Source organism: Populus euphratica, unplaced genomic scaffold (assembly GCF_000495115.2).
Source record: "Populus euphratica unplaced genomic scaffold, PopEup_1.0 scaffold10.1, whole genome shotgun sequence".
Taxonomy (NCBI): domain Eukaryota; kingdom Viridiplantae; phylum Streptophyta; class Magnoliopsida; order Malpighiales; family Salicaceae; genus Populus; species Populus euphratica.
This window is the reverse complement of record NW_011499856.1, coordinates 2,519,897-2,542,352: the sequence shown is the minus strand read 5'-3', so window position 1 is coordinate 2,542,352 and position 22,456 is coordinate 2,519,897. Positions and strand designations below refer to the sequence as shown.

General features: G+C 31.5%; 3 protein-coding genes across 8 annotated transcripts; 2 read left to right on the top strand and 1 right to left on the bottom strand.

The window, feature by feature from the left end:
* Positions 1-2,362: 2,362 nt before the first annotated feature.
* LOC105123475 (probable ADP-ribosylation factor GTPase-activating protein AGD11) lies at positions 2,363-5,427 on the bottom strand. Its single transcript, XM_011023091.1, has 3 exons — positions 5,102-5,427; positions 3,649-3,744; positions 2,363-2,956 (listed from the first exon to the last, which is right to left on the bottom strand). The coding sequence occupies exons 1-3, from the start codon at positions 5,210-5,212 to the stop codon at positions 2,666-2,668; spliced, it is 498 nt and encodes a 165-aa protein (XP_011021393.1). The 5' UTR covers positions 5,213-5,427; the 3' UTR covers positions 2,363-2,665.
* Positions 5,428-11,983: 6,556 nt separating this feature from the next.
* Positions 11,984-18,497, top strand: LOC105123474 (PROTEIN TARGETING TO STARCH (PTST)). Of its 6 annotated transcripts, none has more exons than XM_011023086.1 (9): positions 11,984-12,087; positions 12,809-12,839; positions 13,333-13,642; positions 14,402-14,491; positions 16,540-16,608; positions 17,200-17,305; positions 17,693-17,781; positions 17,916-18,028; positions 18,126-18,497. In XM_011023086.1, exons 2-9 carry the CDS (start codon positions 12,820-12,822, stop codon positions 18,226-18,228), a joined length of 900 nt encoding a protein of 299 aa, XP_011021388.1. In that variant the 5' UTR covers positions 11,984-12,087; positions 12,809-12,819; the 3' UTR covers positions 18,229-18,497. The 6 variants fall into 6 exon arrangements, with proteins under 6 accessions (XP_011021388.1, XP_011021389.1, XP_011021387.1 ...); XM_011023087.1 differs by having other exon boundaries at positions 12,074-12,152; XM_011023085.1 differs by lacking the exon at positions 11,984-12,087 and adding an exon at positions 12,094-12,180.
* A 1,272-nt stretch (positions 18,498-19,769) lies between these two features.
* Positions 19,770-22,158, top strand: LOC105123472 (uncharacterized protein At4g22758-like). The gene is made up of 2 exons (XM_011023084.1): positions 19,770-20,895; positions 21,744-22,158. Exons 1-2 carry the CDS (start codon positions 20,625-20,627, stop codon positions 21,902-21,904), a joined length of 432 nt encoding a protein of 143 aa, XP_011021386.1. The 5' UTR covers positions 19,770-20,624; the 3' UTR covers positions 21,905-22,158.
* The last annotated feature ends 298 nt before the right edge of the window (positions 22,159-22,456 follow it).

Below are 22,456 nucleotides of genomic sequence, written 5' to 3'. Positions count from 1 at the left end.
TTGTCACAAAAGATACAATTTAAAAGTTAGATATTTCCATCGACATTATTCAAATGACATAAAGACATTTCACATGCTGGCGTATATGTTGACTTATTGTTTTTTAAATTAATTTGGTTATTACTAAAAAAAGCATGAAGAAAATATAAAAAAGCTCTTGAATGCTAGTTAAAGAACTTTTGCTTGTAAAAATAATTTAGTGATTTTACTATATTTAAGAAAAGAGAAAAGTAAAAAGAATCCTCCTCCATGACAATCAATTTTTTTTCTTTTAATTTTAATAACTTTAGGCTTTGGAGCCTAAAACTATTTTCGACCCAATCAACTTCTTAGACCTTCTTTTCAAGGCTTTCCTGCTACCGTGTTATTCTATAATTTTTTAGAATGTATTTGATATGATTTATAAGAAGTAATTTTTGAGTTTGAGTTGTAATTCAAAAATTATTTTTTTTTAATAATTTATAAAAAATTAAATTAAAGTAATTTTAATAAAAATGATTCAAAAATACTAAAATCACTCAATACAATTTTTCAATCAGTATTTGATATAAAAATATATCACTCTTCTACATGCACTAAGATTTATGAATTATAATTGAATAGAAGTAAATTATTTAAAAGAAGAAATTACACCACCATCTTATAGTTTAGTAATTTTTATATTTATTTTCATGTTTTGAAAAATTACAGTTTATATTAAAACTCTTCACGGATATAAACAATAAATTGTTAAAATATAAAAAGAAATATAAAAACAACTAAATTATAAGATGATCAGGTAATTTTATCTATTTAAAATAACAAGTTATGTTTCCTGCATTACAAGGACCAAGGGAGAAGAACTATCCTTCTGCAACATCACTTCTTGGTTGATGGTTGATGATGAGATTTCGAAGAAATCCAACTAAAGAACGGATCATTAAATCAATGATTCCAACCACAGTGGTCCAATTGGAAATTGCATAGGGCCATATAGATCTCACTGGTCCAGCTGAGCTATTGAGTTGCTCTTGAAAATAAACTTGTGTTCGTAAGAGTCCAAGTCTGGCTTATCCTTGATCTTTGGTTCGATTGAGCTAGGCCCCTGACAAAAATAATAGTAACAAGGATAATTTAAGGTGACCCATTGAGTGGTATGCTGGCTTATCCTTTTCATTTGTGCCCATGTTCATATGCAGTTTTTTTATACTATTAAGTCTGTGACCAGAAAAGGATGGGAAAAAAAAAGTGAGATTTTGCAGCTTGGAGTGTAGAGTTTTTCAATCTTCTTCCTCATCTGAAGATTTTAAATGTCTCAGCAAAAGTAGTTGAATGAACACTAAGTTAGCCAGGTAACCTCATCATCAGTGATGCTAGATCAAGGCCCTTTATCAGCAGTTTTCTCTTCCCCTACATCGCTTGCTTCCCTCCCCTTTCTTCTACATGTTCAGTGATTCCTTCTCTTCCCTTTCATCTATCGGTTAGGTTTCAAAAACGAAATAGGTGAATTGAATCTCCATCATCACCATTTGTTAAGGTCTTATTTGTTTCTAAGAATGAGAGTAAGAATAAAGAGAAAATGGCAGAGAGAGTGTTGATCAATCAAGACTATAATTTTAGTACTTGGATTACAAGTTTCATGTACATTGATACATTTATACAAGAATCCAACTTCTCTAACTATCAGCTGAACTTATAACTAAGTGCTAAATAATCTAATTCAATGACCAACTAATTAACTAAGATTGTCATGTTTAATCCTCTTGATCTTACTGCATACTCAATCGCAATTACAGCTGTAATTTTTGTTGCTGCATTTTGCGAGTGCTTCCTGCTGAATTCTGCTAATGACCCTACTGATCTTCTGTTTCTATTCCTAACCAATGACAGGATTACTTGAACTTGGAACTCATAAGTAATTCGAGAACAGGCCATCTCTTAGGTGCCCCCTTCTCTCTCCACTCTTCTATCTGTTTTGTTTACAAAAAGAACAGATGGATTGAAAGTTATGATCTCAGTGCAAAAAGTCGAAAAGAGAAAAGAAAAAACCTTGGCAGGCATGCTTCCACGTCTCCGGAAAAATATTCATTGCACTGTGTAAATTCATAGTGCCAACAAGTCTGTGTAAATAGTAAAACTCTGAGCAGTTTTAGTTTGTTTGTTTTTTTATGTTAATGACTCTAAAATTTTCTTGTAGAATCCTTAGGTCTTTTATCAGGACAATAAAATTTATTCTTCTTTTAATTTTGTATTTTTTTTACTCCCTGTTAAATTATGTAAATCTAGCAAACTGTCATACCTCGGTATTCCCTCCCTGCATTAGCCCAGAGGAAAAGGATTAGATCAAATCTAGTCTAATTTAGCACTATATGCACATAAGCACGTCTCAAATAGCTTTATTCATGAACCATATGAGCTAGTACATTATGCTACAAAAGAATCCATTGAAGAACATTCACTACATGCTCAGGCAATTCCTTATTTTCCCATGTGTTGCTAGAAAAATTCAGAATGGCACAAGCCGACAGTTCTAGCAGAGTCAGATTAGCAAATACAAAAGATGTAGCCGACATCATGGTGATTGACATTCAATCACCATGAATACCATCATAGAAACTTGTTTACGGCTGAACTATAGTGTTCTGAGCTTCAACTGTACTCTATATAAAGCATACAGATAGGCAATCTACATGCCCCATGAACCAGGAATATCAATCCACTCTAACTGGAGTTCAACCTCGCCACTCTCCACATGTCGAAGTCTAAGAAACATGTTTTGAATCACTTTGCCATTAGCCCAGACAATGCAGCTCTCTTCAGCTAGGCAGTTTTCCCTGGTTGGTTGAATTTTTCTTATAATAGTTCCACTAGGGAGGTTATCCAATTGCATCTTTACGACTTCTATGAATTGTCTGATGTCGAATTCTGCATCTCCCATCTTATCATCTAAGCTGAATGTGTCTTTGTCATACACTTTCTGCAGTTACAATAAACGAAGCTCTTTGTCACAAAGAATTCAGCCAGCAGCATTCAGCCAGCAGCATTCAACCAGCAGCATGTAACATAGTTAAATGCACGTAAATCTTGTCCTCATTACAACAATGAAATGCATTTCATTCTGCTAATCGGATGCATGTTGATGACAAACTACGTTATCTTGTACCCTAAAATGCACCAAAAATGAGATTCTTTTGTCTTGTTAAATAATCCTCCTATAGCAACCTAAAAAATATTGTGCCAAAGCACAGAATAATTCAGCATGAAGAAAGACGTGAAACTTTAAACATGTTGACTTTATATTTGCATTAATATTGCAACAAGATTTTGCTCAAAAAGGTTTCCTGGCACGGGAATTTCAGTCAGGCTTTCTATGTAGTCCAGCCGGCGATAACAAATGATTCTGAGTAGTAGGTGTGATCAATCTGATATATTAATTAAATAAGAATCTGCTCTAAACAAGTTTATAGCTCAGCAAGATAGGTTTACATACAAGAAAAGATTTAGTCACATCAAACTAAAATAACAGCTAAAAAATATCATAACTTCAAATCTAAATCTAAATGCAGAAGCAAAGAAGCCTAGCTGATGCCTGCTAGACACATTGAAAATTAAGCAACTTAAAACATTCAGTTCTTCGGATGAAAAATAAATACTATTATATATACTCACTATCAAAACTGGAAGATTTGGATCCACAACGGAAAGAGTTAAATCATCATTCCACTCAGGATTGATATTTTGCTTTATAACACGAGTCTTCAGTTTCTGTAAGAGAACACATTGATAAAAATCAATTCAAGAAAAGAAAATCACAGAATATTCAAGTTCTTGATGTTATGACAAGGCTTCGCAAGCACAAGAGAAAAATTTAACCACATCAAGATACAAGAGACCAGCATAACCATTTTCTTTCCATTTCCAGTCTTATTAATTCCTTCTTGGGTTAGACTTTGTGGATGTGGAGACCCAAAAAAATATAGGTGGATGGATTTTAGCGTAGGACGCCCACTCTCAACTCTCATCATTCAACAACAACTTAAGCTTGTAGTCAACAATTAGTGCTAAGAATAAAAAAGACAAACAACCACACATTTTGTTTGTTAATTATCTTTCTATGTTGATGATGAAAGTCTGAAACATAAGTTCCTTATTGAAAGCAATCCTTACCTTTAAAGGACAAGAGTAATTAAATAACAAGAGTAACTTTTGAGAGAATAAATTTCAAAGAGCTTTGCAACTGGATGATCATTTCCATCAAATCTGAAAACATTATAGAGAACAACCTTGAACTTGTTCAAATATTGCACTATAGACTGCCAGAAATTCTCATTTTAAAGTTAGGGATAAAACTGTGTTTTTTAAAAATTATTTTTTTTATATTTTTGATTGATTTGATTTGTTGATGTGAAAAATATTTTTTAAAAATAAAAAAATAATATATTTTTAAATAAAAAATATTTTAAAAAATTATTGTTATTATATTTTCAAATACCCCAAAATCAAAGAAATCGATTAGGGTGAGTCTAACAACAATAACCCTACCTGCTTGGAGAGAATTTATAACGGAAGATAGGATTACAATTCAGTTTTAATTTTGAAGGTGTGAAAACAGGACTTAAAAACTAAGGTGAACAGAGTCAACGTCAAGAAGACTTTTTTTCATTTTTGGTTTTAACTGTTCCAAGACCATGTTCCTTGCTGGTTGAGTTTTCGGATTCAGAAGAAGAAATTCTCTTTTTCTGCATCCCCTTGAATTTGAAATAGAGATGATAACAAGATCAATACCAGCCATCCAAGGGTAACAACAACAGGACCAGTTCATGACTTTCAAAACTGATTAATCCTAATAACAATCGACAAACCAATAATTAATGCCATGACACCACCACCGCACACAGGGTTAAAACAATTTGCACAGCAACACCTAAGTAACTCATATATAGCATTAAAAATCACAGTAACCAAACTCCAAACCAATCCAAAAGCATTATTAATTACAGTAACCAAACTCCAAACCAATCCAAAAACAAGAAACAAAACTGAACAGGAGCAAAAAGTCAAAATGATGCAAGAAATGAAACAAAGATACACAAGAACCAGTACAAGAGAACATATGTAATACCTGTTTGCCCATCTTGACCACAACATAAGGGTCACTGCTGCGGATATCTCTGATAGCAAGGTCGATCCCTCTGGTCACATGAATTCTAAGCAAACCTAACAAGTTCTCCATGACTAGAAAAAGATGAAACAAAAGAAACCAAGAAAACTGATTGGTTTCAGCAACAGAACTGAGGAGAAGACAAGAGTTGTTACGTCTAAAGTTCTTGTGATTTCTTGTTTTCGCAAGAGGGGGGAAGTGAAGTGGATGGTCTGAAATGACAATTGGTCTTGTATTTATTGATTTAGAATAATATAAATAATTTCACGTGATTTTATCTCATTGATTTTAATTTATTGAGTTAAATTAGATTTTTAATATAGTAATATCAAAGTGTTGACCAAGTAATTATAACTTCAAATCTCATCGTCCCAGTTTCCGCATGAGAAGATTCTTTGACATTTATCGTGTGCGAAACATGAAGATCTTATTCTCGGAAGTTGCAATGCTATGTTAGATCATATTTCTATGTGGGGTTTTAAGGTACAAAATGTGAAAAATATATGTCAAATATTGTCATCGTCTTCGTCTACTTATTTAATATTATATTTCCTTGTGAGATCAGCTCAAGTTTAAGTTTTTATGTGAGATAATTTTTATTTTTTTTTACATTTATCATGTACAAAACATGAAGGTTTTATTCTCGGAAGCTGCAATGCTATGTTAGATTATATTTCTTTGTGGGGTTTGAAGGGACAAAGAAAAACATTTCAAATATTATCATGGTCTTCATCTACTTGTTTAATAAGCTATTCAAAAGATCGTTAAATGTGACTCGCTATTTTGGACTCATTCATTCAAATTTTCTCGTTTATCATGTCAAACTATTAAATGATCTTCATGGAGAGGTTGACTTGGCCAATAAGGAGTTTTTGGGGATTGGACCTTCCCATCCCCGTATTCTTCAAGTTCTTAAACTTTTATATGATCACTCATTTCTTGGTAAAAATAGGGTTTGCTTTGATGAAGAAAAAAAAAAAACCTTATTCAAGATTTTAATTATATTATTTTTATCATTAATGTTTTATTGAAAAACTAAATATTTAATTACTTTCTCTTGTGAAAATATTTTAATTTTAAATAATAACTATCAATATGAGTTAGGTTATGAGTTATTAGATCAACTTAAATTAATTTTTTTTTTTTATAAAAACAAGTAATTTTATTTATAAAAATACAGTGTTTATCAAGTTTAATTTATATTTGATTTGACATTAATCTATCATGTTAATTGAATTTGATCGGACAATATCTTTGAACTCAATCCAAGCTTTAAAAAATAGATTCCGAGCTCAGCTAACCCATGAATTTTATAACTATGTTTCCTTCTACGTGCAATTACAAGGGGAATTTCGTTTGAAAACGTTATATTTTCTATAAGTGGGTTGTATTTTGTAGTTCTATCTATATAACCATATTGTTTTCGCCAAAAAGAAAGGAAAAAATAATTTTTTTGTGACAGTGAGATTCGAATAATGAATTTTCACTATCTGTCAATGCGGTTTTAATGGCCGGACGATCATTGGAACATGGTGAAAACACCAAAGTGCAGATTTTTTTATTTTTTTGAGAAGATAAACCAAAGTCCAGATCGTTAATTTAAAGCAATATGGCTAAATTTCATTGCGAGGAATCGGCAAAGAAAAGAAAAGAAAAACGAGTCAACATCGTAATGTGTATTAATTTGAGAGATTGTCTCGGTGAAGAAGGGAATTGAGAGCATTGAAAGTGATGAAGAATTTACCCCAAGAGGCAAAGACACTCTAAGCCAATCGAACAAATTTTGAAGAGATCTTCGGAAAGGTTAGTCAGCTAGGATCGGAACTCTGCTAGCTTGACCTTACCGAGCTGATATGCGAGATAGTGCGGTTAAATCTGACTCGTATTTAAGAAAGAGAAGTGCAGAGAAAACCATATCTCAGGTCAAGTTAATTTATGCTCAACTCACTAGTGATACATTTCCATAAAGTAAAGCAAGAGAAGAGAGATTTATTTTAATACGAGTCTTTCGAAATGTTGCATGGTAAATATATAGAGACTAGGAAAGAAAGGCCTCCTACTGAGAGTATGGTTGATGACCTAGATCGAAGTTGGATGGCCATTCACTAAAGAGAATGCCATTTCATCGGTTTTCATGTCTACAGATAGTGCGGTTAAATCTGACTCGTATTTAAGAAAGAGAAGTGCAGAGAAAACCATATCTCAGGTCAAGTTAATTTATGCTCAACTCACTAGTGATACATTTCCATAAAGTAAAGCAAGAGAAGAGAGATTTATTTTAATACGAGTCTTTCGAAATGTTGCATGGTAAATATATAGAGACTAGGAAAGAAAGGCCTCCTACTGAGAGTATGATTGATGACCTTTCTCGGTAGCGAAGTAGCTAGACCTAGATCCAAGTTCGATGGCCATTCACTAAAGAAAATGCCATTTCATCGGTTTTCATGTCTACTTAACGATTTTGTTGACAAAAAGCAAATGGATGGATGATCTCATTAGGAATTCATTGATATAATATATAGGGATCTAATTGAGATAAACATAGGTTGAGAACCCAATCAATACCATCCTCAAAGGAGGAAGACTTCTCTCAAGTTTTTCCAGGTATTATCTTCTATGTTTTGATTCTATTTTTGGAGAGAAATATTGAGGCCATAAACGTATTCGTACCGTGACAATGGATATATCCTTCTCTAGTAAGAATTTCACCAGATGGAAGGGTGTTTGAAGATGGACAGGAACCTAGTTTGATCCTCTAGAAAGTCGACCAAATCCTACATTTTCATGCTTGGTCAAGACGGACCGTGTCATGACACAAAAAAGAAAGACCATGTTACGATTACTGCCCAGTGAAAAGGTTATCTCGAAGACACAACAACACCTTAAAAAAATGTGGAGAAAGGAACAAAAACACCTGGTGAAAACAATTTAATGTAGCTGTTGGATTTGTGCACAAGTCTTTGACATTGTACATTCTACCTTATCTCTTTATTTTATTTTTCACTCACCAACAGAGTCCTCTCCGGTCTCCGGTGACTTGTACTATGCTCGAACATGGAGTGAATTACTAATTAAACTGAAATAATATGCAAACTATTCAACAATTCTCCTTGTTATAGAGAAATAAATAAGATTGTTATTGTACAAGAGAACTGATTAAATACCTCTACTCTCGAAACTCATTCTGTATCAATTCTATTTATTCATCATCTTGGATTAATTTTTCCGTTCTCTTTCTATCTGTTTTTTGCACAAGTCTTTGACATTGTACATTATACCTTATCTGTTTATTTTATTTTTCACTCACCAACATTGTCCTCTCCAGTCTCCGGTGACTTGTACAATGCTCGAACATGGAGTGAATACTAATTAAACTGAAATAATATGCAAACTATTCAACAATTCTCCTTGTTATAGAGAAATAAATAAGATTGTTGTTGTCCAAGAGAACTGATTAAATACCTCTATTCTCGAAACTCATTCTGTATCAATTCTATTTATTCATCATCTTGGATTAATTTTTCCGTTCTCTTTCTATCTGTTTATGCTTCCCCAAATTACATTTTAAATCATGCAGGCAATTTGTTTGTCACAATAGAGCATGATACATGGTACTATAGTATCACAAACAAATATGTTAATCAAATGCCATGGTAAGGTTGATGAAGGATCAGGTGATCTGGGGCTGGCTAAGTCTTGAAAAAAAAAAAAAGGATGGGTGCTCCTCAAAACAAAGCATCTAAAATAGTATTTTTATTTTAAGGGTAAAAATCAAATTACTACCAAGGATAAAAGATAGAGATAATTGCCTACATGGAACAATCAAAGGTTTTTTTCTTATTTGATTTAATTTTATATTTGTAAATATATCATTTTTTTCTTGTTAGTTACTGGCCTATATAAAAGTTTATTGAATAAATACTATAATAAAATTTTATTTTTAATATGAGATTGGAAATCCATTAATATATATATATCATATTTATAATAAAAAGTTATATTTTTTTTAATATGGGATAAGAATTTTTTTATTTAAATATTTTAATTTAAAAGAAGAATATAGTATTTTTTCAATTTGAAATAAAAAATCTTTTAAAATATTTTTTTTAAATTTTATTATTTGCAAAACACACATGATTATATTTATATAAATTATTTTTTAATTTTTTATATAAAATAAAAAAAACTTTTTTAAATTTTTCTAGATTAATCCATATTAAGCCGTATAACTAAAAAATTAATAACAACTATACATATGCATACCCAGTCGTGACGTCTGGGTCTCCTTTGATTGACGTAGGCGTGCTGCTCGTGTTGATGGGAGCATCTGGCAACCGGCAAGAATGGAGACCAAGAATTGAGGAACACCGTTTCTTTTACTCTTTCTTTTATGACGATCTTTCCCTGAAAATTCCAGTGGACAAGGAATTCAGTGAGTTAAGATAGTGTTTGGCTCCACTTTTTAATTGATTTTCTTTTTTATTTTTAATTGTTTTTGTTACTGTAATATTAAAAATAAATCTAAAAATATTTTGTATTTTTTTTTGGTAATGAACACCCACTAGTGAGAAAGTCACGTGCCTCTCGAGTGTACCTGTATTTAATATATGTACTATTTATTTTATTGGTAGATGAGGCAGAGATCTAGCTAGGTTGACCCACGAAGATACGCACAGGTTCGGCCCGTGGGTGGGTCTCCTTGGGGCCGCTTTTCAGGAGGGATGAGTCCTGCTGCTCATCCTGGCACGAGAATCCTGCATGCTGTGACTCTCTCCTGGCGTGTAAACCCATAAAATCCACAAGGTCCCATAGTTGTTCACATGTCTACATCAAAAGGGATCCAGAGACCAAATTATAATCACAATTACTTTTAGAAACGGGTCATGTGAATTCTCCTCTGAAATGTTGTGTTTGGTTTATACTTTTCTGGAAATGACACTCGTTTTGATATGGATATCTCGTAAAACGACCACAGCATCCCTTAAATGGGTCGTATATATCAATTATCAAGTGTATGCTTTCCTTTCGTGTTACCTCTAACATGAGTGGAACTAATCAATGCCTTTCTTTTCTAGTGGGAGACATGGATTTAGCATTAAGGAGATTAAGTTTTGATATTTTGATTTAATAATTTGAATAGACTTTGTATTTGGTGATGAATTTGATTTTTTTATGGTTTCAGTTATTTCTTATTTGATTTGCTTATTTTCTAGTTTTTTTAAGTTATATAAAAAAGAGAAACCATATAAATGAATAAAAAGATTGAAAATTAGAGCTTACATTGATAAATTCTAGTACCTTTTATGAGATTCTATATTATGAATCATGATTATATTTAATGAATCTTTTTTTCATAAAAATTAATCTCTTATATAACCTAAAATTATAATTGTCTATGCAATCTAAGGTCTTGTATAATTTAGAACTTAGATTATCAGATTAACTCAAATTTATTATTTTTATTCAAAATAATTTTATTCTTTAATTTCAATTGGGTCAAAATTAGCTATGATTTAATTAAATCCAAATATAATAGCATATAAAAAATAATTTAAAATAAAATTTAGTCGCGTCAAACTCTAATTTTTAATAAGTGCAATTTTGCATGAGATTTTTTTCTTTGATTTTTTTTCAATTAATCTTAATGTATATTTAATTTTACTATTATTTAATTAAATAAAAAAATTATTTTAATAAATAAATATATTGAACACAATCGTGTAAATATCTATTATTCTAAAATTAAATATGATAATTTATATTTGTCACTTGATTTTTTCAGTTATATTTTTAATTATTTTTAATAATTTTTTTATTCATTGACATAAATAATTTTGATTTATTTAATTATATGTATATTTTTGTATTTGCACTTCAATATTTTATGCAAAACAGATGTTAAAAAAGCTTGTATATTCAATTTTTTTTATTAAAAAAAATACAGTCCACAAGAAAAAATACAGGTTACATAACTAACATACACTAATATCTAATTATAAAAAAAATAAAAAAAATCCAACCAAACGGCATCAACAACAAGAAGATAACTAAGATGATCACAGATATCAAAGATATTGCGAGAAAGGCTATGTATAATGGTGGTAAATAAGGTCATATGTCTCGAAATTGCCAATGGTATAGGAAGCCTGTTAAAGAAAATGTTGCAGTCTCAAGCAAAGAAAAAGAAGGATATGATAGTGAAGAAAGTGTAAGTGTATGGAATATATAACAATTTGCATTGACGACTATAATAAATGAACAAGCTACGAGTTTAATTTATGGTTGTTTTCATCGAATTATGTGTTGAACTCATTTAAAAAATTTTGTTTAATTTTTTTTTTTAGATTAACATTAATGTCCGGACTAGCTTGCGCGCATCACGACTAATTCTACGGGCCCTGAAGTTAATGACCATATAAGCCTCCAGTGATCATTATATGAGCAACCAAGGACTCGAACCTGAGACCATATAGAGAACAAACCTTTTAGTCCCAAGTTTTTACCACTTAGTCATCACCTAGATAATTAATTTTCATTTAATTTTAATAATTATAAAAGAGATACAATAAAAATTTTCGTTTAATCTTAATAATTATAAAAGAGATACAATAAAAATAATTATACAAGGAATAATAAAAAGAATCCCACGCCAAAATGAAATTCTTTTGAATCTCAATGCATTTGACAAAGAGCATAATAATTCAAGATCAAAGTGTGGAGATGCTATACAAGTAGCCAAATCATCCATTTGTCAAAAACTAGACAAAAAGCCCATAAAAAGAATCCAGATGTTCATCAAGTGATTGGTGAATCAAAACCTCTAACCCCTTTCGACTGAAACGTGGACTAATATGCTTATAACACGTGTCAAGATGCACGGTTTTCCCCCTCTCTCTGCCACCCAAAAATCCACACTTTCTATCTTCAAGACCGCTTTACTTTGCTCAGTGAGAAGCCAACATTTTTTTTTTTTGTTTCTACGTAGTACACTTCAATGCATTCATGTATTAATGTAAACCCATGATTTTTTCTGTTGAAAGGTTGAATCTTTATGCAAAATGTTACTATGATTCTATTGTTGTGTTCGCTTGATGTTTCGACTCTTGATGTTTCCACTCTATGTGTTTTGTTTTGAAATTTCCAACTATGTGTAAATAGACTTGCTAGTTAATTCTAGTATTTTTGTGGTTTAGCAATACGTAGCACTTCTTGCATTTTGGAAAGTGGGTTTTTCTGCTCCTCTTCTGTTTTGGAAGATGGATAATTGTAGTCTTGAACTGCCTTTTACTTCTCTTTGTGTGGGCCATTATATTTAATGTATGAGGTGAGAAATGTTTTGAAGCGCGCCGTGAGGATTCAAATGTTATGATCGAATCCAATGAATGTACCAAAGCATGGGGGTTCATGATATGAAAATGGGTTTTGTCTTGATGAGTTCAATAGAGTTTTTTGAGGATTTTCATCAAATAGGATAGGTGCATATCCAGTGGGTGTAGAAATGATTGTGTGGCCGTGCATCTTAAGTTTTTTATAGGTAACCATTTATTGTATGATTAAATAATGGGGAAGCATAATTTATTTGATTGCTTGTGCTATGATTTATTAATCTTTCAAGAAGAATGAAGTTCCTCCTAATGTTGGACTTTCTGTTCCCTTTCCTTCCCACAGGACCCTTCAACATGGAGATAGGCACTACAAGGTAAGCATTCCTGATTGACCTTTTACAGTTATTTTACCTTTTCCTTTTCAGAAAAACTAATGTCATAAATTAAGCTGAGCTTATGATCATGGTATGATGGGCTTATAGTTTCTCGAAAAGATGCTTTCTGCGATGCCCTTACCAAGATTACAATAGCATCTTTATGTTGATACGGCAAAGAGGGGAGACAAAGCCAACTGTTATGTGTGGGTAGGATCTTCCAATTCAAAAAGTTGAAACTGTTGGCAATTGCCAACAAAAGGATATTTCAGATTTGCTATGCTGAGAATGTTTTACATCGGCAACCTCTTCTCTTTGCTTTTAGACTGCAGAAAAGGACTCCAGTTTTTTCTGCCAGTTACCAATGTTTTTGTTCGCACTCCCTTTTGTTTGATTTTTCTGTAGCTGTCACCTCATTTCCCTATTGTTCAATGCATTTCAGAGTAGTTTGCCTCTTCCTGACCGTGCTTAGCTTTGTTATGATTGGTGATAGGTGTTGTATTGGCAAACAAGTACCATGGTTTTCACGGAATTCACGAATGTTAGATGTGGAAAGCATCCATAAGCTTCCTTATCATGTTTTTGGCTGCACCATTAAACCAAGCAACCTAAGGTTTGCTCATTCTTATTGGGGCTCTGCTAGGAAAAATTGGACGAGCAATGTATTGTGGAGAACATATACCATGCCTGTTAGTTTGGAGGAATCTTCGTCAGAACAGCCAGAAGACTATTCAGATGATGAAGGGAACTCATCCGAGGATTTAGCAGAAGAGCCTCTTGATCAACCATTGAGCAGTGATGAGGTGAGCTCTCATTTTCACATCTGTTTGGTGAAGTATGATAGTATCAGTTACAGAGTTTTGTCATTGCTGAAACAGCAAACAGGCATGGAGCAACTAGCATTCTCTTCCAATCGAGACCTTCTCTTTCTCTACCCCTAGAATTCAATGATCAATACATTGAACCGTAGATAAATAAATTAATTAATAAATAGAGAGCGAATATCTTTCAAGGTTGGACTGGCATCTGTTCCTTAAAGACTTTTAATTGCATACTTCGTAGCAATGCAACAATTAAATGAAAACATGAAAACATATAAGCCAATAGCGTACACTTGCTGGCATCCTAATAAACATCGAGCGGAGTAAACTGCTTTTAATTATGTTCAGCATGTTATTGTGTGTTGACCTCAAATGGATTAGTAGCTTCCATTTTGATGTTTCTTTCTTTGGCTGGGTAAAAATATATTGGTATATTTGACATGAGTATTGATATTATTATTTTGTTTGTTCTATCTCAGTTGCCATAATCTTCAATTTATTTTGTTAGTTTTCATCAGGATGTGCTGGACATTAACCCCATTCCTGAAATTCTGGTGCTGCCAAAATTGAATGTGCCTGCTAAGGTCGTAGCTGTAATCTTTAGTACAGTATAACAATGAAATTGCCAAGTGTGGACTCTGTTAGGCCAACTGACATGCACTATAAGAAAAAAAAAATGTCTGGGTTCTGGTCTATCCTTTGAGAAAGAAACGTGGACTGATATTCTATAGTTTTTGACAGTTGAAGGCGCTGCTGCTTGATTCTCAGAGAAAAAACCTTACAAAAAAACTAAGTGAAGCCAATCAGCAAAACCGGTTTCTCAAAAGACAGGTTTGTATATGTGGAAACTTGGGTATGTTTTGGAGGAAAACCTGATGTTATATATAAAAATTCCTTATGCATTTTGTTGGTTGTTTTTCTTGCATTCTACTGCATATGATTTATATCTGATATCAGGACTATAACACATTCATGGTCTGACTTTGATGGATGATTTGCCATCTTGTTGCAGTTGTCATGTACCTTTTTTTTTTATTTATCATGCCCCAATACTCGACACAAGTTAATCCCTGTCCCAAAAGTTTTGGGTCATTTGGATGGATCATTTTTCTCCATTTAACTATCATAAAAAGTTGTTATTCTCAACTCACTTGCCCACCGGCCCTGCCGTTGCATGATGACACTAGGTACTGAAAAATGTTAACTACTGAAAAATGTTAACTTTGACACCCCTGCTCCGTAAAGACAAGCAATCCCTTCAATATGTTGTGTATCTCTAAAGTTGCAATGCATATGCTAGATTTCTGCATATCCCAAGTACTCTGGACTCCAGAATACCGCTCTGAAAACTTTCGGTATGTACAACCTTTGGTTCCTTTGTCAGAATTACATCAACAAAGAGAGTGCAATTTTGAATATCATTGTGACATACATGGTAAATTCATCCGTGCTATTGGAGGAAATATGGTCTCTGCAAATTATAGAAGTTGTTTAGAAATATAATAATGCTCTAATTTAAAAAAAAAAACTTAAACTTATTTAAATACAATATTTTTTTGCATGTGGAAAACTTGGGCTGTGTTTGGTAACAAAAATCTATTTTCTTTTTCCAATATTTCTTTTCCATTAAAAAAATTGAAAAACTTGTTCATTTATTGAAAATGAAGACAAATTTTTCATAAACAAATACATCAAGATTACAAATATTTTTCATAAAAATCAAAGTTATAATTTATAATAGTAATGTTAATATTTTGTATTCATGATATTCTAATTATAGAATATTAATTTTATTTAATTCAAACTAAAAAATTTCTTGATAATATTAAAAAAATAATTTTAATCTTTTACTTTGCTAAAAAAAAAACATGTATATAAAAGAAAATAATTGTATTATTCACATCTTCTTCTTTTTTTTCATTTAAAAAATAGTGAAAACTTGTAAAAGAAAAATATTGAGAACCTTTAAAATGTGTTTTCGAAATTCAGTATGAATTTGAAAAACTGAAAAAATAGTTTTCTATTTTTCTGGATGGATAAATGTTGTATTTGAATGGAGAGTTCCAGTTTTTCAGAAAATTAGAATGGACTTTGTTTCTGAATAGGTCATAATTTTTTAATTTTTTAATTTTGTACAGAGTAGAAGTTATTCATTGCTTTTCACTATTTTCAATAAAGAAAAGACATGAGCAATACAATTTTTTCTTTTGTATACAAGCACTTTTTAGCAAAGTAAAAGAATTTTTTTTTTAATATTTTCATGTTGAGTTAATGTCATAAATTTAATTTCTCTTATAAATAAAATAAAGATGTTTTTTAGTTAACAATACAATTTTTTATGATAATTTTTTTTAAAATAAAACTTCTATAATTAGATTATCATGAATACAAAATATTAAAAATTAGATTATCATGAATTTAAAATATTAAGATAGCTTTAACAAATTATGATTTTGAGTTTTATGAAAAACAGTCGTAATCGTGATGTATTTCTTATTTTTTTGGTGAAAAAACTTGTTTTCTTTCTTAAAAAAATGAGCACTTTCTCCAAATTTTCTTTGAAAAAAGAAAAATAGAAAACTGAAATAAAGGAAAATAGTTTTTTATTGGTGAAGTTCATATTACATGACTTGCTCGTTGAAACAATGTCACCATCAGATGCATATATCTGGTTTGGATTGTTTACATGGCAGATGTTTGCATTGAAAAGATACACATATAGTTTACGATGCAGTGTCTCAATTTTGAAAGAGCCCCCTCATCGAACTCTGATGCTATATGAAAGCTTCCAAAAGCCATGTTTTTAGTGGGATATCGTTGTATGAAGCCTTTGGTCTAACATCCTCTGTTTTTTTTTTTTTTAAATAATAAATTTGCAGCTGCATGTAATGGAGGATGCACTGGTAAACTTCAAAAGTGAACTTGCTGTGATGGAACTCGAAATTCAGGTTAACAGTGGACTATTTGAACAATTGTCTCGTTTTCTGAATCTCCCATTTTTCATATGAGAAATATCTCCTTTTCCTTCACCTGAAGCTATTGAAGAACTGCTGATGTTCTATTACCATGTATAGCATGAGTCATTGTCCCCAGCAATAAAAAAAGTGTCCCACTCCTCGAACTGTGGATGCGTGACATACCTGTCCCTCAAACCACTCTTGTATGGATGGCTCTGATCCAGGCAATTCACAATCAGTGGTTAGGGATATGGCCCAGTCTTGGGTTAGCATTATGTTTTGTGTCTGAGTAGTCTAAGCCACTATGGGCATTATTGCTCGAAAGCTCTATTATGCATGTATTTTGTTAGTAATTCAAGCAGAAGTTCTTTAGGATCTTCTTTTACTTTGGAACGAGCAAAGAGCTTATTTTAGTAGTTTGGTTATTTATATTTGCAGAACCATAATTGTTTGCATTTTGCTGAATACAGATCAAAGCGTCTAATTGGTTGATCTAAAAGCTTAGGCTACATGTACCTTTTCCATATCTTGGTGATGTCAACCAAATATAGAAGTACTCTAATTTTTTCTTTTGATGGGCAGGCTTTGGTCACGCTGTCAGAAGAAATAGCTCAATATGAAATTCCAGAAGGGTCAAGAAAGATACATGGGAAATACGTACAATCTCACCTGCTTTCACGCTTAAGAGGTACATAGCTTTTTGCATGCACGTTTTATGATTGTAATTTTGGTCCTTTGGAACAAGTAAATTTTGTGGCTTCTCCGAATGCATGGCAAGTGCAATGCGGCAGTCTTGCAAGCAAGGTCATCTTGCAAATCTTAAGAATTTAAGGTTTTCCTTCTATAATTTCCTCAGTTTCTTGTGGCTTGAGCACATGGTGCTAGGTGCATCATGCATGTTTTAAGGTCAACTTTGTTGTGTTGCTTAGCATTACTCTCAAGACAACCATCTTAGTTTTTTTTTTTTTAACACAATGAATGTAGCTCTACTATTTCTTTTGATGCTTTTGCTTTACTGAGGCTTTTCCATCATTTTCCTCACAAAAGTTCAATTGGCGTTTGTGTTGCTGTAAAGTTCTCCAAGAAAAATTCAAGGAGCAAATAAAGGATGTGGATGCTGCACAATCCAAGGAGGTATCCTTGTTCTGGTGTGGCATGGCAGAGGTGAGAATGCAAGAAACCACCTTCATATTCCTAAGAAATCGTACCGACAAATTTGGATTTCAAAATATTTTGAGTAATGTAAAGGAGTTTGGTGGAGGGATAACCTCCTCTCATAAAGATTCATCTATTTTCAGAGTGTACAAGTAATGGGCTCCTTTGATGGCTGGAGTCAAGGGGAGCACTTATCACCAGAGTATGATGGTTCTTTTACCAAGTTCTCGGCAACATTAATGCTCAGACCTGGAAGGTGCGATTCTATTGAGCAAGCCGAATTCTATTTTGTTATGAAGTCGTCTTCTGTTTTCTTCGTGTGTCCTGACCCCCATTGTTTTTCAATGTTGAAGGTATGAAATCAAGTTCTTGGTCGATGGAGATTGGCAGCTGTCTCCTGAATATCCCACCGTTGGCGAGGGACTAACAGAAAACAACTTGCTAATTGTTGAGTAGTCTGAGGTACACTGTTCAGTTCGGTTTTCTGAAAATCCTAGTATGAGCTTCTTTAACTCGAGCTAGTAGCTCAAATGGAAAGGTATCTGAAAAAGGATATCTGGAAAAAGTAGTTGAAGTATATAAGAATAAACGTGAAGGAATGCTTGAACCAGTCTCTGCTTTATTATTTCAATTTATGGATGCTTAGCTATAAGTTTGGACATCATTCACCAATGGAATATGATACCATTATTACAAATATACAGGATATAAACTTTCAGAATTTACTTGCTGAAAACTTTCCCCGCAATTTTTACTTAAAATCCTCCAACGACGATGCTATACTCAAATCTTCGGATGTTTGATTTTCTTTCGGTATATTAAAAAAAAAATAGACAATAAAGATAGACATAGTACATTTTCATGTATTTTTTATGTTGAAAGTACACAAATTTATTCTATAAATTTATTTGAAAATTATTTAGTAAGTATATTTATTTTTATATCTTTTTATATCTTTTTAAGTATATTTATTTTTATAAGAACATGACAGGTTACTAATTCTCCAACATCCATTAGGCCACACAAATTAAATAAATTTGTGTTTGGTACCGGGGTGTTGTGGTTTTTAAAAATATTTTTTTAGATTTTTTTTATTTTAAATAATAACATATTAAAATTATAAAAATAAATATTAAAAAATATTAATATAATATGTTTTTAAGCTAAATAAAATTTTAAAATTTTATCTAAACTCAGTTCCAAACCGTATTGGATTCAAAACACACACGTATATTAAGTTTATATACAAGTATATGTATATATTGTTGTTCTTTAACTTATTTATTGGTGTTAATGATATGGTTCTATGTTAATAATATTTTTATTTATATATGGTTAATCAGATTTATTAAACTATTGATTTAAAAAAACTAAAAACTAGTTGAGTAAGTTTTTTCCTTAAAAAACTTGTGGATGGGTAACGGTTATCCAAATGAGTTGGTTGAATTATGATAATAAAACATTCAAATATAATAAATAATGGATAATAGCAATGAAAAGTTAAAAAAAAAAATTATATATCAACTCCTATTTATTTTTCAAACTAGTAACTAAAATCATGAAATCAAAAGCAATATACATAAAAAAGTTCTCAGTTCAATCTTTAAAAAATGAAACATTAAAGGATTAAATTGAAAACAATTACATAAAAAATTAAAAATTAAAATAATAGAGATTAAAATAAAAATAAAAAATAAATTAAAGGATAATAACAAATTTTTAATTTAAGAGTTAAATTAAAAAGAACAAAAACATTACAAAAAAAAAAACCAAAAGAATAAAAACAAAAACAACACACTATAAACTTGAATTAAATATGAAATTAAAAATAAAAAAATTTTATAAAAAAATTAAAAAAATCTTAAATCTAAAATATAAAAATTAAGTTGAAAATACCAATACATTATCACAAAAAATTAAAATTAAACGTCTTAATTATCCTTCTCGTTCCCTTTTGCATATTCTTTCCCTTTTATTTTTCAGTCCTTATTCTTTTAGTTTCTAATTCTCGCTTTCATCTTATTTCACTCCTTAAACTCTTTATCTTTCTCTTATAATTTATATTATCATCATAAAAATTAAATTAAATACGTAAAAATGGGGCATGGAAAACACAATTGAAGGAAAACAACTAGAAATAAACTCAATGTGTTAGTAGGAAAATTCCATGTGTCTCTTATTAATTGAAAGTAAGAACAACATTATCAAAAACAAGAAGAATCAACTACATTTAAAAAAAAAAAAAAAAAAAAAAACAAAAGAACCAAAGCACTGATACAGTGTACTAAACAAGAGTACTCATCGTGTAACTTCGTTGTTGATTTCTTTCATAGGAAAGCGAGGAAAATGCAACCCTAACAGCCTGCAAAAGGCCACAAAAACAGATTCACGTAAAGCAGCAATCATAGCGAAGCACGCTACCGCTGCTTATAAAAAATTTGACAAAAAACAATGAAAACTCTCCTGTCTTTCGAAGAATAAACCCTACTCCTTATTCCTCTGCTTATATTCTCTTCTAAAGGAAACCTCAATGTACTCCACTCTTGTCTTCTTCATCTTTTATCAATTCCTTCTTGAATGGTTGAAATAAAATCTATAACTATTTTGATGCTCTTTCTCTCTACTCTTTCTTCTCAAAGAGCTTTCGCATGCTCTTTTCACGCGCTTATTTGCCAGTTTGGCTCCAGCAAACTAGCCTGGTACACCATCATTGCCTTGGCCTTGGCCTCGATCTCCGAAGAAAACCACACAAGATTAAATTGCTTTATTTTTTTCTTTTAATTTAATACCCTTAGCTTCTTTTTTCCTAACCATCTTGTTTTTTTAAAAAAAACCTAAAGAAAGGCTGAAAAATGGAAAAATCGAAGAGAAATGTGAGCGAGAAAATGTTGTTACAAAAGCAGAACAAGAATAAGAAAGGTGATGATAAAAAGAACAGGTTCTTGATAAGTATCAGTTTTCTTGGTAGTGCAGGACCTATAAGGGTTGTGGTTAATGGCGATGATCTTGTTTCTGGGATCATTAGCACTGCTCTAAAGATTTATGCTCGTGAAGGCCGGCTACCAGTTCTTGGCTTTGATGTCAGTAACTTCCTTCTGTACTGTGTAAATGCAGCTTCAGATGGTATTTTCACTTACCCTTTCTTTAAAATCTTTTCACTCGAAAAAAAAATATATCATTTCACGTTCATTAGAAGTAGATAGTTTCATTTAGAGGAAGGGTGTTCTTTCATAAATTTGTTCTTTCTTTTTTCTGCCTTGAATCCAGTCTTATGATCTTTTTAATTATTATTTGATATTACTTGGATATCTTCTCATGCATAAGAAAGAGGAACTAATTAATTTGTATGAATTCGAATACTGGTTCGATCATCATGAGTGTTACCAAAATCAATAGTGTTACATTGTGTTCCTTTTTTGACAGTTTTGCTCTCTTTTTTCTACGGCAAAATCTACTCCAAAAATAATTATTAAACCCAACCAATTTGGAAACTTGTTGACTCGGAGCACGGGTTAATTTAAAAACTAACCGCATCATATCTAGCATAATATTCTCCAACAATACTTATTAAACCTAATTTTCTTGAAATTTCATTGACTTAGATCATGGATCAGGTTGAATTTCATTTTAAACTAATTTGAAGATTAACGAGTCAAATTAAGCAAAATCCTGGTTAATTTCTGTTGGGTCAACTCCAATGACTTTTTTTTTATTTGCAAAACAACTTTATTTTATTTTTAAAAATTAAAACAATGTTATTTTGTAATTCGAAACATTATCATAATCTGATATGCATGGCTTCAACCGTAAAATATATTCATCATCCTTATAATTTGGTGTTTCGTGAATTTAATTTCATTTATATGCCAGTTTTTTTTTTAATTTAATCAGGTTAACAAACTAATGGGTGGGATCTAATTATTTATATATATCATTATGATATATAATTCATTGGTGTTCGTTTCATTTAGCGTTGAATCCATGGGAACCAATAGGTTCTCACGAGGGAAGGAGTTTTGTGCTGTGCAAGAAACAGCTGCAGCAAGAAACAACAGAGGTGAGGGCCGGGATCACGGCCAAAAAACCATCTGGCTGGAAGGCATGGATGGCTCAACAAGTCCTTAAATTCTAAAATATTGTCTCCTAAACTAAATTAATTCATTTTCAATATTGCAATTAATAACAAGTACGAACCAAGCATCTTGTAAGTTTATAATAAATGCCTGTGCTCATTATGATTTGTGGCCAGGTGTGAGTTCTCCTGCCATACCCTAATTAATTTATACTTTGATGCTTCTCTAGGGCATATACTACAGACAATTCTGCCACAATATTGAAAGCTTTTGTCCTCTTTATTCAATTCAAATAATGTCTATCTTAATAGTTTACAACGAATGGCATCTTTGGCATATATTAGTTTTTATATTCTGTTCTTGATTCTTTAATTTTGTTTGCTGGTCTTAATCGGTCCTTTATCTGAAGGGACGGTTCTAGGAATATTAGTTGCCTTACTGATGCGGGCTGGATCAAGATTTTTTTTATATAAGAAAAAATACAACTGTTGTTAAAGCAGTTTCTTGCAACAAGAAAAATATTGATTTAAAATTAAACAAAGCATACATGTGCCAATAAATATCAACATTAGCATAATGCTATTTTTTTAATCAAATGCCAAGTCGAGACT

Bases quoted from the DNA above. Each gene is read 5' to 3' on its own strand.
- LOC105123475 (XM_011023091.1), bottom strand. From the start codon at position 5,212: ATGGAGAACTTGTTAGGTTTGCTTAGAATTCATGTGACCAGAGGGATC. The intron at 3,745-5,101 runs GTATTACATATG...GTTCTCTTACAG, and splicing joins TGGTCAAGATGGGCAAACAG to AAACTGAAGACTCGTGTTAT. The intron at 2,957-3,648 runs GTGAGTATATAT...TTGTAACTGCAG, and splicing joins CAAATCTTCCAGTTTTGATA to AAAGTGTATGACAAAGACAC.
- LOC105123474 (XM_011023086.1), top strand. From the start codon at position 12,820: ATGGAGATAGGCACTACAAG. The intron at 13,643-14,401 runs GTGAGCTCTCAT...AGTTTTTGACAG, and splicing joins AACCATTGAGCAGTGATGAG to TTGAAGGCGCTGCTGCTTGA. The intron at 16,609-17,199 runs GTTAACAGTGGA...TTTGATGGGCAG, and splicing joins TGATGGAACTCGAAATTCAG to GCTTTGGTCACGCTGTCAGA.
- LOC105123472 (XM_011023084.1), top strand. From the start codon at position 20,625: ATGGAAAAATCGAAGAGAAATGTGAGCGAGAAAATGTTGTTACAAAAG. The intron at 20,896-21,743 runs GTATTTTCACTT...CGTTTCATTTAG, and splicing joins TGTAAATGCAGCTTCAGATG to CGTTGAATCCATGGGAACCA.